At 33.7% G+C, this 16,015-nt stretch overlaps 2 protein-coding genes across 4 annotated transcripts; one reads left to right on the top strand and one right to left on the bottom strand.

Annotated features, from left to right (window-relative positions):
- LOC104781140 (serine/threonine-protein kinase KIPK1-like) lies at positions 408 to 4,818 on the bottom strand. Of its 3 annotated transcripts, none has more exons than XM_010505734.2 (3): positions 3,967 to 4,818; positions 1,535 to 3,568; positions 408 to 1,457 (listed from the first exon to the last, which is right to left on the bottom strand). In XM_010505734.2, the coding sequence occupies exons 2-3, from the start codon at positions 3,445 to 3,447 to the stop codon at positions 575 to 577; spliced, it is 2,796 nt and encodes a 931-aa protein (XP_010504036.1). In that variant the 5' UTR covers positions 3,448 to 3,568; positions 3,967 to 4,818; the 3' UTR covers positions 408 to 574. The 3 variants fall into 3 exon arrangements, with proteins under 3 accessions (XP_010504036.1, XP_010504037.1, XP_010504035.1); XM_010505735.2 differs by having other exon boundaries at positions 4,104 to 4,818; XM_010505733.2 differs by lacking the exon at positions 3,967 to 4,818 and having other exon boundaries at positions 1,535 to 3,956.
- On the top strand, positions 10,555 to 13,819 carry LOC104781139 (monodehydroascorbate reductase 1, peroxisomal-like). Its single transcript, XM_010505732.1, has 10 exons — positions 10,555 to 10,694; positions 11,079 to 11,150; positions 11,257 to 11,308; positions 11,432 to 11,512; positions 11,713 to 11,831; positions 11,918 to 12,137; positions 12,224 to 12,342; positions 12,641 to 12,766; positions 12,855 to 12,995; positions 13,236 to 13,819. Exons 1-10 carry the CDS (start codon positions 10,644 to 10,646, stop codon positions 13,557 to 13,559), a joined length of 1,305 nt encoding a protein of 434 aa, XP_010504034.1. The 5' UTR covers positions 10,555 to 10,643; the 3' UTR covers positions 13,560 to 13,819.

Raw genomic sequence — 16,015 nt, 5'->3', positions numbered from 1 at the left:
ACACCATCCCAAAATCAAAGCAAGCAATCCCGCCAAAAGGAAAAGTAATAAAGGATAAATAAATTCAATTTCGTAATTCAAGTGGAGCCAATCTGATGATCAAAGGTGTCTTTTTGGGCTTTTCTTCTTTACTGTTTTTGCAAGTTGCAAATCTTTGGTAAATGGCCTTATCAATGCAATGACAAAATGGCAGTGTAAGCGCACAATGGCCTTATCAATGCAATGACAAAATGGCAGTGTAAGCGCACAATCATCGCAATTTTGACAAATTTGATCAGTAAAACTAGCCGAGAAAATTGTGGTAACATTGTGTTACTTAGGTGTGGCTTGGTATATGATTTGGTGTTGCAAATTTTGATTGAAACCCAGATTATGAAAACATAGACTAAAATTCGGAAGCCGGCAACAAACTAGAATGAGTATATATATAATTTGGAGACTAAAGCTGGTGAATATATGAGATTATGTCTCAGAGAGCTAAATTTACATATTAGACATTTAGACTTTAACTTAGATATAAACTTACAACAACGTTTACTCTGAAACTTTTACCAGAAAATTTTCTCTGTCTTGCTTAAAACAACTCGAACTCAAGATGATCGCCTATGGCTTTACATTCAAGATACTTACTATCACTGCCTCCAGGAGAATCTGCAGCTGCTTCCGCTCCACCACCATACTCATAGAAATCTGGCAGCTCAGGCGGGATTGCACAGCGGATCAGAGCCCAGTTCAATCCTTCAAAGAAAGGATGTCTTTTGATCTCTGCAGATCCTTTCTCTGATCCAAGCCGGTTCTCTGGTTCTTTAACCAGAAGCCCTCTGATCAAATCCTTTGCCTGGAAGCTCACAAGCGGACTATCTGGAAACTTGAGGTTCTGCAACACGACATTGGCCAACGTCTCGTCGTTGTTGTAACCTTTGAAAGGTGTTTTCCCATACAGAAGCTCGTAAAGGAGAACCCCGAAAGTCCACCAGTCAACCGCAGCGCCGTGTCCTTCTCCTTTAATGATCTCTGGGGCTAAGTACTCGTGTGTTCCCACAAAAGAATTGGATCTTGCTTCAGTTGGTTCAGCCACGAGCTGAGGCAATGATCTCTTTAACTGTTGTTGACTTTTCGAAAGATGATCGGCCTTCTTTTGTTTTCTACCTTGTTGTTGGTTTGAGGAGAGCCTAGGGCTGAAACAAGAAACCTGGCAAGATGGTTCGCTGATACAGAATGGTTGTATACAGTTGGATGTGTTGTATGGACCTGAAATCCTTGCCGGATCTTTACCAGGCGGAGAATTTGACCTGAGAAGAGTCGGGTTCACAGCACAACGAAGTGAGAGGTCGAAATCCGTAAGCATAATGTGTCCATCTTCACGGACAAGAATGTTCTCCGGTTTCAGATCTCGGTATATGATACCAAGCATGTGTAAATACTCCAATGCAAGGAGAATCTCAGCAACATAGAATCTACAAAAACATGTTTTTATCATCAGTTTAAGTAAATTAATGATGTAGACGCGAAACGTAAAAGATAAAATCATTACCTTGCTGCAGGTTCAGGGAAACAACGGCCTAGCTGCTTCTGTCTGAGGACATGAAGATCTCCTCCAGGACAATACTCCATGACTAGACAAGACAAATTATCCGAAGTAAATTGAGCGTATAATGTAGGAAGAAAAGGATGGTCCAACATTTTAAGTATTTCTCTTTCTGCTTGTGCCCGTGGAGACTTTTTCCTTCTTGCCAAGAACTCGTTGTCCATGACCTTTATGGCAAACAAACAGTTTGTACCAATCAGCTCGGCGAGATAGACTGTTCCTATATCTCCACAACCGAGTTTCTTCAAAAGGTTGAAGTGTCGTAAACCCATAGAGCCGTATTGAACCTTCACATGCTTAATCGCTTCCCATCTCACATCCATCGACATGTGAGGCTTATTCCCGCAGCTAAATCGGCTCAGATTGCTTTCCTCGCTCATGCTTGTGCTCCTGCTATAATCCCCAAGACTATCTTTTGAACTCAATGAAAACTCGAATTTCTCACTTGAAGTTGGATTCTCTCTTTCCTTTTCGTGCATTGCACCGTTTCCACTGTTATTGCTCGAGGAAAAATCTTGTTTCATGATGACAATCTCAGCTTCAGAGCTTTGACTGACATTACAAGAACCAGAGGAGTTCCCGTCAGATACTTGATGAGCTTCTTTACCAACATTATTTGAAACAGAGCTCAAACTTTCTGAGCAAATCTCAGGATTATGACTAGCAGTATATGAGGGTGGGTGGTTATCAATACTGGTGCTCTTCAACGAACAGTGACATCTCTGGCAGAGAAGTTGATTGGCACTAGAATTTATGGAAGGAACAATTTCTTCATCGTTTTTTGTCGGGTAAGTTGCTGAAACCAACCCGATTTTTAACTTCTTCTTAAGCAAAATCTTCTTTTTGGGTTGTTTGGGATGTGGAATCATCTTTCGTACTGTTTTGCTCTTCTCTGTCCCTGAACTAGGTGCATCATCCAACTTCCCTTTCTGCTCTGAGTCTAAAGCAGATGAGGGAATATTCTTGTCGAGCTCTGTCGCATTAACTTTCTTGCTAGAATGAGAAGGCAGTGAGGTAACATGTTTGTCTATTTCTATCACATCTTGAACAAACGCATGAGTGGAAGGAGACGGAACGTTTTCATCTATCTCTATCTCATAATCTCCACTGCCAGAACTAAGACAAGACCCAGATTTGTTGGATTTATGCAACAGCTTAATCTCCCGCATTTGATTTTCCACTCCTTGTAATCTCAAACTGATTCCATCTTGAGATGGCTCAGAAATGGGGTTAGCAGGCTCTTCAAACCGCTGAGCCACGCTCTTTGAAGAGCTTGGTTTATCATTTAACGGCATCAGAGGTTTCTCAACCAAACTTCCTTTACCCTTGTCCCCAGGAACAAGCACAGACCTGCTGCTAGTAGATTCATTCGAAACTTGGTCATACAAACTCTTTATCCTGTCTGCTTCTGACACCCTCGGAGAAGCAGCAGCTGATTTCGACAACCGTTTCTGAGCAGCCATTTCCGACGCCTTGGAAATGCAACGATCCCTCAAAGCCTGCTTCAAAGAAACCGAATCAGAGAGACCAAAAACTCTAGGCGACTGAGGTGTGCCAGGTTTTTTCATGGAAGCAATTCTCTTGGAAGGGCTTGTAGTCCTGCTTGGACCGGCACTTGCGCTCGTCTCATGATTATGGAAAGAAGAACTCATCAACCTCGTTGATGGTTTCACAGAAATAGACTGAAAAAGCTTATCAATATCATACTCAAGAGAGCCATGATACTCTCGTGGCTTCCGCTCCGAATCTTTACTAGATGATCCCATAACCGATTTACCATATCTCCCGGAATGTTTTGGCAACCTTACTTCATCATCCTTCTCTTCCACAATTTCACAAGCGCCTCCAAACGATCCCATTGCAAAACAGAGCTTATACAGTAACTAAAATCCCTTGAGAAAATCAAAGCAGCACCGAGTTATTCATCTTTCTATGATCCGTTTCTTAACTTCTGGGATGGAAACACAATCACACAGTTACCTGAAAGAGAATAATCAGAAGAAAAAAAAAACTGGTTTTAGAACAAGTAACTTCAAATGAAGAGCAATGTGTGTATAAAGTGATATGAAATGAAATTAAAGAGAAGCAACAGATCTAGAAAGCAAAGTTAATAGAGCTATAGGTGTTTTCATTATGTTTCTTTTGTAGACTTAATCACGAACCCTACACAAAGTACAGATAGGGAGAGGTACCCATAAATTAATACAGCGAAGAAAAAGAAGAAAAAAATGACATTTTTATATTGAAAAATTTGTCAAAAAAACCATCACTGTGATTGAAATCTGAAGATATTTTCAACATTTGATACTAAAAATAAGTTAGTCGACTGATGTGTGAACAGGAATTGCTATGAAGAACCCTAAAGATTGAATTTTTACCAGAACAAAAGTTTACGAATTTAATAAATCAAACCGCGTAAAGTAGAAAGCTTGGAGTGAGGTTAAGAGATCTAACAACTATGAGGAATAAGGAATCGATTAAGTAACAACAGATCTCAAAAAACTTAAAAATTTACTGGGAAACAAAGAACAGTGTAGCTGGTGAAGCATGAGTGAAGAAGATTCCATTTAACCCAGCTAAATGTAGCAATGTTTTTTTTTTTTTTCTTAACAAAAAACCCCACAAACAAATCACAAATGTCAAATCAGAGAGATAGAGAGAGAGAGCCAATGCGTGAAACAAAGAAGATAAGCTAAAAGCAAACCCAGAAAAACAAATTGAAAAAAAAAACTAAAACCTAAATGTTTTGAGTTGAAACTGCAAAGACTCACAAGTGACCACATATAGATAATGAAAGGTCAGAATAAAAAAAAAAAAAATACGAAAATCTTCAGAGAAGCCCACTAAAATAACCCCTGAATACGGTCCCCAAATCTCATGAAAAAGCAATCAAAGAGAGAGTTTCAGAAGAACTTAAAAAAAAAAAAAAAAAGTGCAAATGAAGGCGTGCAGAAGCAAAAAAAAAGGTAAAGGCTAACGAAAACTTTAAAGGAAGAGAAGGGCTTCTTACCCAAAAGATGAAGAAGAAGAAGAAGAAGAAGAAGAAGAAGAAGAAAAGCTTGCTTGCTTGCTGAGAAATAAAATTAAAAAATTTGGGTGAATCAATTTAGAGAGCCTCAGATAAACCCTAAATGGCCTTGGAGCTTGAAGAAGAGGATCCAGAGAAAGTAAAAAAGTTTTGATTTTTTTTTTTAGATGTAAAAATTTGTTTTTTTTGGGTGAATGAGAGAGAGAGAGAGAGAGAGATGATCAAGTTGAAAAACATGGTGGGCCCCACAGCATATGTTTGCGAGTCTTTCATATACTTATACGTTCAATAATTAAACAAAAAAATTGTAACCTTTCATATTTTATTTTCCCACACATTTTTTTTCATTTTCTAGAAGATATTATTTTCACATTATTCCATACTGTATCAAATTTCTAGATTTCAAAATGTTTTTCAGACTCTTTTTTTTGGTCCATAAATTTAGCTTAATTATTATTGTTTGTTCATTACTTCGAATATTTTACTTGTATTTATGTTTTTTTTTTATAGTTATAGAACATGTACTCCTTGTCTAGATATTAATATTATATATTGTCATGTCAAAATAATTTCTTGAATTCACCATCCCCGGCAATTTTTGATGATCAATAATTTACTTCCACTACTATCATGACATTTTTGACCAGAGTCAAATTTGCCAAAGATCTTCCCATCATTCATCGAATAGTGACTACTAGCATAACCCTTACCCAATCTGAAATTACACTAATCTTCACAAAAAGTTATTTTTGCATATCATGCATTGCTGATGAAAGTTGCAAGCACTGGTAATATACTATGTTGTAGATATATTATTAAGGAACTTTTTATAACAATGTTTTCTGTTGAGTAGTGAAATTTTCAAAACATATCTCAAAGTTTTCATTTGAATAGACAAAAAGTAATGTTAAAAACAAAAATGAATAACAGTTTGACGAAATTCAAGAGGTAAAAGATTAAGTTAAGTAAAACTTAAACTAAATAAATTAGTCGGTAACTTCTGTTTTCTTTCAACAGTCGGTGTGACTATACAAACAACTTTCGACATATGCCTTAATTTTACTGTGAATGATGGTTGGTACGATTGGTTGAGAAAATAAAAACAGATGTGAATACTTTTATAATAACGGTGGAGCAATATTGTCAGAATAAGACTGGTATGGTAACCAGTGCGCAGTTTATTTTCAAAATGTTTTCGATAACACTTCTTTCGACGAAATCACGTTTTTTGAAGTATATTTATTTTGTGAAACCACTGTATAGATTATACTATTAATTAGACTTTTAAAATCGTCATTATGGAACTATATTACTTCAAAGAGTAGCTCATAAGATAAAAAGTACTGAGGAGTTAAGAACTAACGCATGTTACTAACTAAGGAAACATTAATGATTAAACGAAATATATGTTCTAATTTAAGCAGACAAAAACAATACAATCAGTCTAATGTAAAAACACATATAGAATGACTATATAAAAAAAGTGGAATATGACTGCATGTCTAGCAAAGTCGAAAATTTTCATATGTTACTTGATTAAATTAGTTTATTATATTGTGTTTTACCTAGTTTGCAGTATGTGTTTTTTCTTGTTCTGTCACTATTTTTATCAGTTTTATAGACATAAATATCATCTTTTAAGTTAAGTACATTCATTCCTCTACAGCATCCTATGACCTAATTAATTACGTAAAAATAAATTATGCATATGATTTAGACGTTAATACTTAATAATAAAAAAAGAGAAAATATTAGAAAATGTTACATGTCATATTTACACAACATGGTTTCATTTTGTTTGGTGTCAACAGTAAGAGTTAGAGCGTATAACATCATACTGATCATATGTACGTAATACGTATGTACACACTTATTGACTTTGTATATTGTTGCATTTACTGGTAATAGATTAACATGAACCATATTTACATATTTATAAATGCTGTTGACTGTATCTGTGGCCTGTGGGTATGATCATGATACATGTAGGTCAATGGGTATTTATAGATTACCTTGGATTTCGTTGGGAAAGCTGGTATATTGGCAACTCGATCCTTCTACTCTGGTACAACATACTATGCGTTTGCGATTTACAAGATGTTAAGTACGTTCTCGATGCAAAAACAGTAACTATATACAATTAGGATAAACTACAAAATCTTAAATAATCTGGAAAGTCGTTATGGCTTCTATTGGCCAGTAAAAAAGAAATTAAGTAAATAAATAAGAAAGAATTGAGCTAAAATTTGAGTAATGAAGATTGAAAATGCATAGGAAAAAAGATCAACATATCTTTAAAAACAGAAATTGATAATACCATGCTCGAGATTAATACTATAACAGAGTACTTTTGAATCTGGCAAAAAAGCCTAAATCATAGTTGGAACGTGGAGTTAGGAAATAATAGACTTCATAGGTCTCTTTTGAGAGCCCTTGAGCCTAGGATTCTTTCTGCGCCTTTAAATCTCTTCCTTCTTGCTTTTTAATCCCACATTAAATATATTTTAAGAACATGAACTAACACAAAAAAAAATAGATCATTAAATGTCATATACATCCGCATCTTATTTCTAATTACTTAACTTAAACCAACCATCACAGCAAAAGATTGTATTATACAAACACATGCACGCGCATATATAATTATATCAAATGGTCCTGCTAATTATTTTATTTGTTTTTTTTTAATATTTGCATCTTTTCAACAATAACGATTGATGGAACCCAAAATATTGTGTATAAGAAGATCATTTTGAACCACCATTCAAAATTTAATTCCACTTTGTTTTATTTAGTTCCTTCTTATTCTGATCCTTCTTTTAATTTTATGTCTGGATCTTTTGGATACAAAGATATATACATATTTTGATATATAACTCAACACATTTTATATACCAAGTTATGATACAATGATTACACTAATATAAACCACTAGATCATAAGTTTTTGTTGCAATTTTATATTTGTATAAAATTTAGGTATGGATGTTTATAAATTATTGAGTGGACGGCGAACACTAGGACAAATGATTTGAGTTATGCTATATTCTGCATAACTAATAAACAAAACGATATCAATGAGAACTAAGATCTGAGAGATGAGTATCCGAGGAAGATATATAATACTATAGTAGAGGGGATATCAAATTATAGTTTTGGGTAAAGAAAAAAATAAGATAAAAGAAAGGGAACAAGCTAGAGAATAAGGCAACAAGTATTGGTTTCACATGTTTGTGTCGACAAGCCACACACCCCATGAAAGGCTTGCTTGGCGTTTTTGTATTTGTATGCATTCTATCTAATCTAATCCACTCCACCAATTTTTTTTCTCCTCCATTTATCAACTCGAGGTATTTATTTCAAATTATATACTGTATATTTTGAAATTCGAACAATTTAAAATCAGAACATTGGAAAAATAAAATAAGAGCATCATCGAAATGGGTTATTGCATTTGCACCTATAGTTTTTGGATGGGAGTGCGAAAAATCGTTCCGTTCAATTACTAGAAAACTATAAAGATTGTGTGAACCGTATAGTCATTCTTATTTACAAAAATATTTGCTGACAATAAAGTATTTAACTAATAAAAAAATTATATTGCACATGACTTACGCCGCTACGAGCTCCGACGACCTTATTTACGTGCCACTTCGGATGACCTCAAATGTATTAAGCCGAAATCAAACAGATCGAAGAAATATTGTTGTTGATAATTTTCGTTTTTTCAACAATATAACATCATGTAATTTTGAATATAGGTGCAGGATAACACTTTTAACGACATTAACAACGAACCACTAAACTAATTGTCATATTCGAAATTATTGAATATGACTTTGCTCCTAAAATGTATATGCTCTTGACTTGTCGTTTAAAAGTTTGTGTTAAATTTGGATTTTAGCTTATGTCTTACAAACAATGTTTAAAAAAGAGTTAGGTGGTATATGGGCGGTGATCCAACGCCTAAAATGCCTAGTCAGAGTTTAAATGTTTTTAGATGGTTTAGACGTTTATAATATGAAACATTATATATAAAATTATGTAAAAATATATGTTAGAAAAAAATAAAAAAAATAAAAAAATCATAAACTAAAATTAGAATAAATACATTTATTTAATTTAAATTAATAATATATAAACATTTATATGAATATAATACTTAAAATTTTAAATATATGCAATTAAAAATAAAATAATATTATGTGATTTGAGATGGTCTAAGCGATCGTCTAGGTGTTTGTAGAGCGTCTTACCTAGACTGCAGAGCGCCTAGGGCCTGGACGATCAAACTTATGCTTGATTACCAGTTGAGTGGTTTTTTTCCGACTTTTTTATGTTCGAGTGCTTTTTTTTTGTTTTCCACTTCATAATTCTTAAAATTGAAAATTTGGGCCTTAAAGATCAGAAAAGAAGCCCAATACATGCCAAATCCATTCGTACTAAAAGCTCATGACTTATCCAATGACGTGGCACATTTGTGACTTTCCCACTAAACTATTTTTGAGGGTAACGAAAAATAATTGCCGCTTACTTGATGTATACGCCAACGGCCACGCATATAAACAATATAAATATTTTGTTAACTATATGAAAACATTCATAAACAAACATAGGTTATGTATACAACACCATAAACATTAATTTTTGGCCGAAATCCGACGTTGATCCGTATTAACCGGCATTGATTAATGTTGACCAGCGTTAACCAAAAAAAATATTCAAAAAACAAAATATAACAACAAAAAGTTATACGACAAAAAAATACAAAAAAATTATATACCAAAAAAATTAAAAATTATATGACAAACAAAATTTGTGATATATCTAGTAACTAATTTTGTTATTACAAAAAATATACCAAAAATAATATAATAAAACTATACAACCAAAATTTTATGTGTAGTAGATTTTTTCATAAAACTATAACAAATCTATACATTTTCCTTTGAAAAATCATTTTTTATTTTGTATTTTTAAAGGTGGGGGTTTTAAATATATTTTTTTCTTTTTACTTCTTTATAATATTATGTCATTTGAAATATATCCAAGACATTACCAACTATTTCTTTGTTTCTAATAAGAAAAGCAATGGAAGAAAATAATGAAAATTTTATTTATTTACATAAAAGACATATATCAAGAAGATAGTTAAAAAACAAAAGTTGATTTTGTAAAATCAAAGGTTGATCTATTAAAATCAAAGAAATAGTTGGCAATGCCTTAGATATATTTCAAATGACATAATCTTATAAATAAGTAAAAAAGAAAAATATATTTAAAACCCCCATCTTTGAAAATACAAAACAAAAAAATGATTTTTAAAACGGAAAGATATATATTTGTTATAGTTTTATAAAAAAATCTACTACACATAAAATTTTGGTGGTATAGTTTTATTATATTATTTTGGTATATTTTCTGTATTAACAAAATTAGTTAATAGATATACCACAAATTTTGTTTGTCATAAAATTTTTAGTTTTTTTTGGTACATAATTTTCTTATATTTTTTTATCATATAACTTTTTGTTGTTATATTTTGTTTTTGTAAATTATACAAATTATTTATTTTATTTATTTATTTAAAAACAAAAAAAATTATTTTTAGGAAAAAAACGCTGATCAACATTGGTCAGCGCCGGTCAACACCGAATTCCGACTAAAATTTAATATTTATGGTTTTGTACACATAACCTATGTTCTGTTAACGTATGTAGTTAACTGAACATTTATTGTCTACGTGCCGATCATTTTTCCTTAACTTAAACAATTAAATCAGTCCTTTTTTTCCGTCCTTAATTCTTCTACTTTCCCCACACCCAGAGAGCATGGATCACGACGGCTAAAATATTGCCACGTGTAAGATTTTCATCCAATCAACGGTTAATGTTGTGGCCAATTAGACTCACTCAGCTCATCTCATATTAGCCTTTTTTCCTCTTCTTTTCTTCTCTAACAAACCAACCTCGGCAGCGACCAAAGAGATAACAAACTGAGCTTCGGAAGAGACGATCGGATAAAAAAAATGGCGGAGAAGAGCTTCAAATACATCATCCTCGGCGGTGGCGTTTCAGCCGTGAGTATTTTTTTTTCTCTCCTCCTTCCTCTTTTAAGTTGTTTTTTTTTTCAAGCCATTACTTTCGATTTTTGCGTTCGCGAAAAAATACCTTAATTCTCATAGTTTGTGTTAGGCCTGTAATTCGTTTATTGTAAATTCCAGTAGCGATTACGATGATTTAGGTTTACGATTCGTATGTTTATACGTCCGATCTGTGATTGATTTTTTTTGATTTCATGCCTTTCGCTTCCCAGTTTGGCAGTTTCTAAGATTCGTTGTTGAGTTAATCATATTACAATCACTAATCGATCTATTGTTGTTGTTAATCGCTAATAGCGTAGTGGGTATCCTCAGGATTCTGTTTTATCCTTTTCTCCATTTTTTTTGTTTTGTTGTGTGTAGGGATACGCAGCTAAGGAGTTTGCTAATCAAGGTGTTAAACCTGGAGAGTTGGCAGTTATCTCCAAAGAGGCCGTAAGCTTTCTTCTCTCTCTACTTGGTTAAGAAACTCTATTATTTATTATGCAGTGTGTCTTGTAACCCCTCTGATCTTTATTTACTCAAAATATGGTTGGCTTAGGTGGCTCCATATGAACGCCCTGCACTTAGCAAAGGGTATTTGTTTCCTGAAGGTAAATTCAATTTTTTTTTTACTGGTTTACTTTCCAAACCACAATGTTTAGTTTTCTGGTTTGCTTTCTGTTAAGCTTTTTGCTTCGAGAAAACAATTGCATATCATCTTCTTTCTATTGCAGGGGCTGCTAGACTTCCAGGTTTCCATTGCTGTGTTGGTAGTGGTGGAGAAAAACTTCTTGCTGAATCGTACAAGCAGAAAGGTAACCATCTTACTTCACATCACCAATATCATCGAGAGATGCTCTGCTCATCTATTTAGTTCCCACCTATCAATGATAACACTTATCATCATCCCACGGAATTTCTCCAGCCTACATCACTCTCTATACAAGCTTAAATACTTATATTATTGGAACTAAATCGTACTATCGTTTTTTTTTGTTATCTGTTGTGTTTGCAGGAATTGAGTTGATACTAAGCACAGAGATAGTGAAAGCTGATCTCTCTGTCAAGAGTCTTGTCAGTGCAGCTGGGGATGTCTTCAAATATGAGACTCTCATCATTGCGACTGGTTCTACTGTAAAGACTAATATCCTTGCATTTCTTACATCGGAGAGCTTCATATTCTATGATAAGAAGAGAGTAACTCTTATCTTCCTTTGCAGGTTCTCAGATTGACTGATTTTGGAGTAAAAGGTGCAGACTCTAAGAATATCCTCTATCTGAGGGAGATTGATGATGCTGACAATCTGGTTGAAGCAATTAAAGCAAAGAAAGGTGGAAAGGCTGTAGTTGTTGGCGGAGGTTACATTGGTCTTGAGCTAAGTGCAGCTTTGAGGATCAATAATTTTGATGTCACTATGGTTTTCCCTGAACCTTGGTGCAGTAAGTTGATTCGTATCCTTTTGCATTTCGGTTATTCATATATGTATTACTTAGTTCCGCGTAATGAAAATAACATGTTCATGCAGTGCCTAGGCTTTTCACGGCCGATATTGCTGCTTTCTATGAGACTTACTATACAAACAAGGGAGTGAAGATCATCAAAGGAACAGTGGCATCGGGGTTCACCGCTCATTCTAGTGGAGAGGTAAACCATATTAACATTAGCTAATAGGAGTGGGAAATGCAGTCTACGTTTCAGTTTGGTTCTATAGAAACTAATGTCTACTGCCAAATAACAAGGTTATGTAATTAGGTTCAGTCCGGTTTAAAGCACTTTTGTTTGGTTTGATTACACAAATTGATTTTGATTCCATTTATATGGTTCTTAAATAAAAAACCAGATTGTATAAAGATGTTTTCTTTTTGTTATAAAGGATCACCACTAAATAGCTTTTTCCAAATTGTCACGGTGCAAATGACCTACTTGTATTGTTCTCCTCCAGGTGAAGGAAGTACAACTCAAAGATGGGAGGACTCTGGAAGCCGACATTGTCATAGTTGGGGTTGGTGCAAAACCATTGACATCCTTATTCAAGGGGGAGGTCGAGGAAGACAAAGGTGGAATTAAGGTACCTATCTGCAGGCTGTGCCATTGACATCTTCTCCTGTACCATTCTGATTTGGATCTTTTGATTAACCACTCAACTGTTCACGCAGACCGATGCATTCTTCAAAACAAGTGTCCCAGATGTTTATGCTGTTGGCGATGTTGCCACTTTCCCTATGAAAATGTACGGAGACGTGAGAAGGGTCGAGCATGTTGACCATTCCCGCAAATCAGCAGAGCAAGCTGTTAAGGTACTTACACCCCCAATTTACGCGCTTGCATTTGTGTCGACATATGAAAAGAAATTTCAGTTTTTGTTTTCCATAAAATAAGTGCAAACGCCAAACAGAAATGATTCTATATCCGCTTGTCTTTCATTTGGAGCAGAAAACCCCCTATTACATTTTGTAAAACGAAAACTCAAACAAAACAGAGTAACATAGTTGTTGTATATCTGAAGAAGCGTTTATATATGTGATACATTGTGGCAGGCGATCAAAGCGGCTGAGGGAGGCGCAGCAGTGGAGGAATACGACTATCTTCCATTCTTCTACTCTCGCTCCTTTGATCTCTCGTGGCAGTTCTATGGAGACAACGTAGGAGACTCTGTGTTATTTGGAGACAGCAATCCATCAAACCCAAAACCAAAGTTTGGAGCATACTGGGTTCAAGGTGGGAAAGTGGTTGGAGCATTCATGGAAGGAGGTAGCGGTGATGAGAACAAGGCTTTGGCTAATGTCGCCAAAGCTAGACCTGCTGCAGAGAGCCTCGACGAGCTCACCAAACAAGGCATTTCCTTTGCAGCTAAGATCTGAGTAAAACACCACACAGCCACCAAAACAAACTCACTTTTTTCTCTTCTATGTTAAAATAAAAACATGTGTAGCAAAATGTCTTTGTAGAGTACGTTTGCTAAAATAAGTCGTGTGTTTGTATTTGCCTCTTTGGACTCCATGGGAAGAGTCTACTACGGGCAGAGTATACCTGAACCACATTCACATTTTAGATCATGTATTGATTTTCTGTATTTCAGTACATTTGTATTGGGTGGTACAAAGACCATTTACAATCTAAATCTCATATAGTTAAATTATTAAATCTAACTTATGTTGGTTGATTTTTATAACGTATCAAATTACACTATATATCACTAAAAATCTAAAATACTGCACAATCGAATATGTCAAAAATCTTTAGAATCACTTTATCGTGTTGGCCATTACAATGTTTAAGACATATACACAGGTGAATAACTTCAATTTCCAGTGATGGGTACTTTTGTATACTGTGTCCTAGGAATCTAGCATTATGTTGCGAGGAGTGTCTATGGGCTGAAATAATATGATGATGTTACTGCTTTTTATCCGAATATATGTATCATTGTTTTACTTTATAGGATTCGATTCAAGATTTGGTAGATTTGAAGTTTTTTAGTTGATGGTATGGCATTAGTGACATTGACATACATATATGTAAACGTGTGTTGTTTCTTTTTGTTGGTAAAATTTGTGTTTAAAATCGGCTAAACAAAAACGGAGAAAATTGTCTCCATTTTTGTTTTAGTTATATAATTTAATTTTGCGATTCTTTGAACGAAACCTGGTTTGGACGCTAACAAAAACGCTACAATCAAAATCATAATAAGTGCTTGAGCCAAACACCGTTAATTAATTAGCATAACGAGAGATGTGTGTGATACATATTCATAAGTTTTGTTGGTGGGGCAAAACTGTGTATTAAGGGGAGGTATTGGTTTAGGATTTAGAAAAAAATTTAATGACTTTAAAAGTTAGGTAAAATACGTTGTTATTCAATCAAAACTTTTAAAAACTCTTTAAAAATTTGGTGTTATTGGTTGTGGATTTGTAAAAAGTTATATAAAATCTTGATAAATCTAGCGTTTTAGATTAAGAGGTTTATAAAGTCATTAAAAATTTTATGTTATTCAAGTAAAACAAAAGAATCTTGGATTGTTAATGAATTCAAATTTTATGTTATTGGTTTAGGATTTTATATCATTTCCTTCATAACAAAAGTCATGAAAACTCTTTCATCAAATAGAAAGATTTTACAAGATTAGAAAAAACAAATCATCAAGATTTTAAAAAACTTCCTAAACAATCTCTTAGAATCCATCATTTTTAACTTTCAATTTTCTATGATTTTAACAATCAGCAAGAACATAAAGTCATTAAAATTCTTTCTAAATCTTAAACCAATACCTCCCTCTTAGTATGGAGGTCGTACTGTTAGGTCGTCGTCTTAAATGTAAAGTAAATCAGAAATAAATACTAGGACAGTGAATGACAACCAAAATTCACCAGAATTATTCATTCAATACTCTTATCTCTTTCTCTTATGTAATAAATACTCCATATAATTCCCCATATGCTTAATTTGTGAGGAGGAGGAGGACGAATAAGTTGATTTTACGTGTCTACGTTTTTCCCCTAAAAAGACAACAAATATGGTAGGGACATATACATTTATGACTTAATATATTCAACCTAATCCACTATTTTGGAATAGTTGTACGTTGACGGAAAAATAAATATAGTCTTAATTTTTATTTAATTTTAATTTTTGTCGACGAGTAGCTGTAATTTTATGTGTGTTCAAGTATGACGTTTTCAGAATTAACATTTACAGTTTTTATGATTAGTTTCAACGTTGTTAATATTGTATTTAAAACTAATAAGCGTCTGTTTTGACCAAAAATAAATATGAAAAATAACATAACCGTTTATTTATTTTGTCAAATCATTAGTATTACACATATGATTTACCAATAAAAATACAAATAAAATAAATAAATAAAACAGTCATCCGATCCAGTTTCGTCATCATAGCTAGGGTAAAACACTAAAATCCTTGCTAAAGTGTTTATTTTTTCACACTATTAGTAAACAGTACACCAATTGCAACCTCAATAATTCATGTACGTCGTCGTGTCACACAATGCTATTTGCTAGCTTTCTCACTACCCTGTACGGCTTCACACATATTCATCTCATTATCATCGTCAAGGTTTTTTAATTTTCTTATAGCATATATAAACAATGTTAAATATTGTCTCTGTTTTTTACATAAGATGTGATTGCGAAGATGCTTAAGATAAGGTAGTATAGTCTATGGTTGAATGCATAAAATATGTGTCGATACAAATACGATCGTCATGCAATAGTAACATTATTGGGATAATGCAGCAAACGGATGCCGTATTATATTTTACAATTCTCTTTGTAGCTCAAGTTATAGACATCCTAACTAA

This window comes from Camelina sativa, chromosome 4 (assembly GCF_000633955.1).
Source record: "Camelina sativa cultivar DH55 chromosome 4, Cs, whole genome shotgun sequence".
NCBI classification, from domain to species: domain Eukaryota; kingdom Viridiplantae; phylum Streptophyta; class Magnoliopsida; order Brassicales; family Brassicaceae; genus Camelina; species Camelina sativa.
The sequence above is the reverse complement of the archived record's forward strand: the minus strand, read 5'-3'. Positions and strand labels throughout refer to the sequence as shown.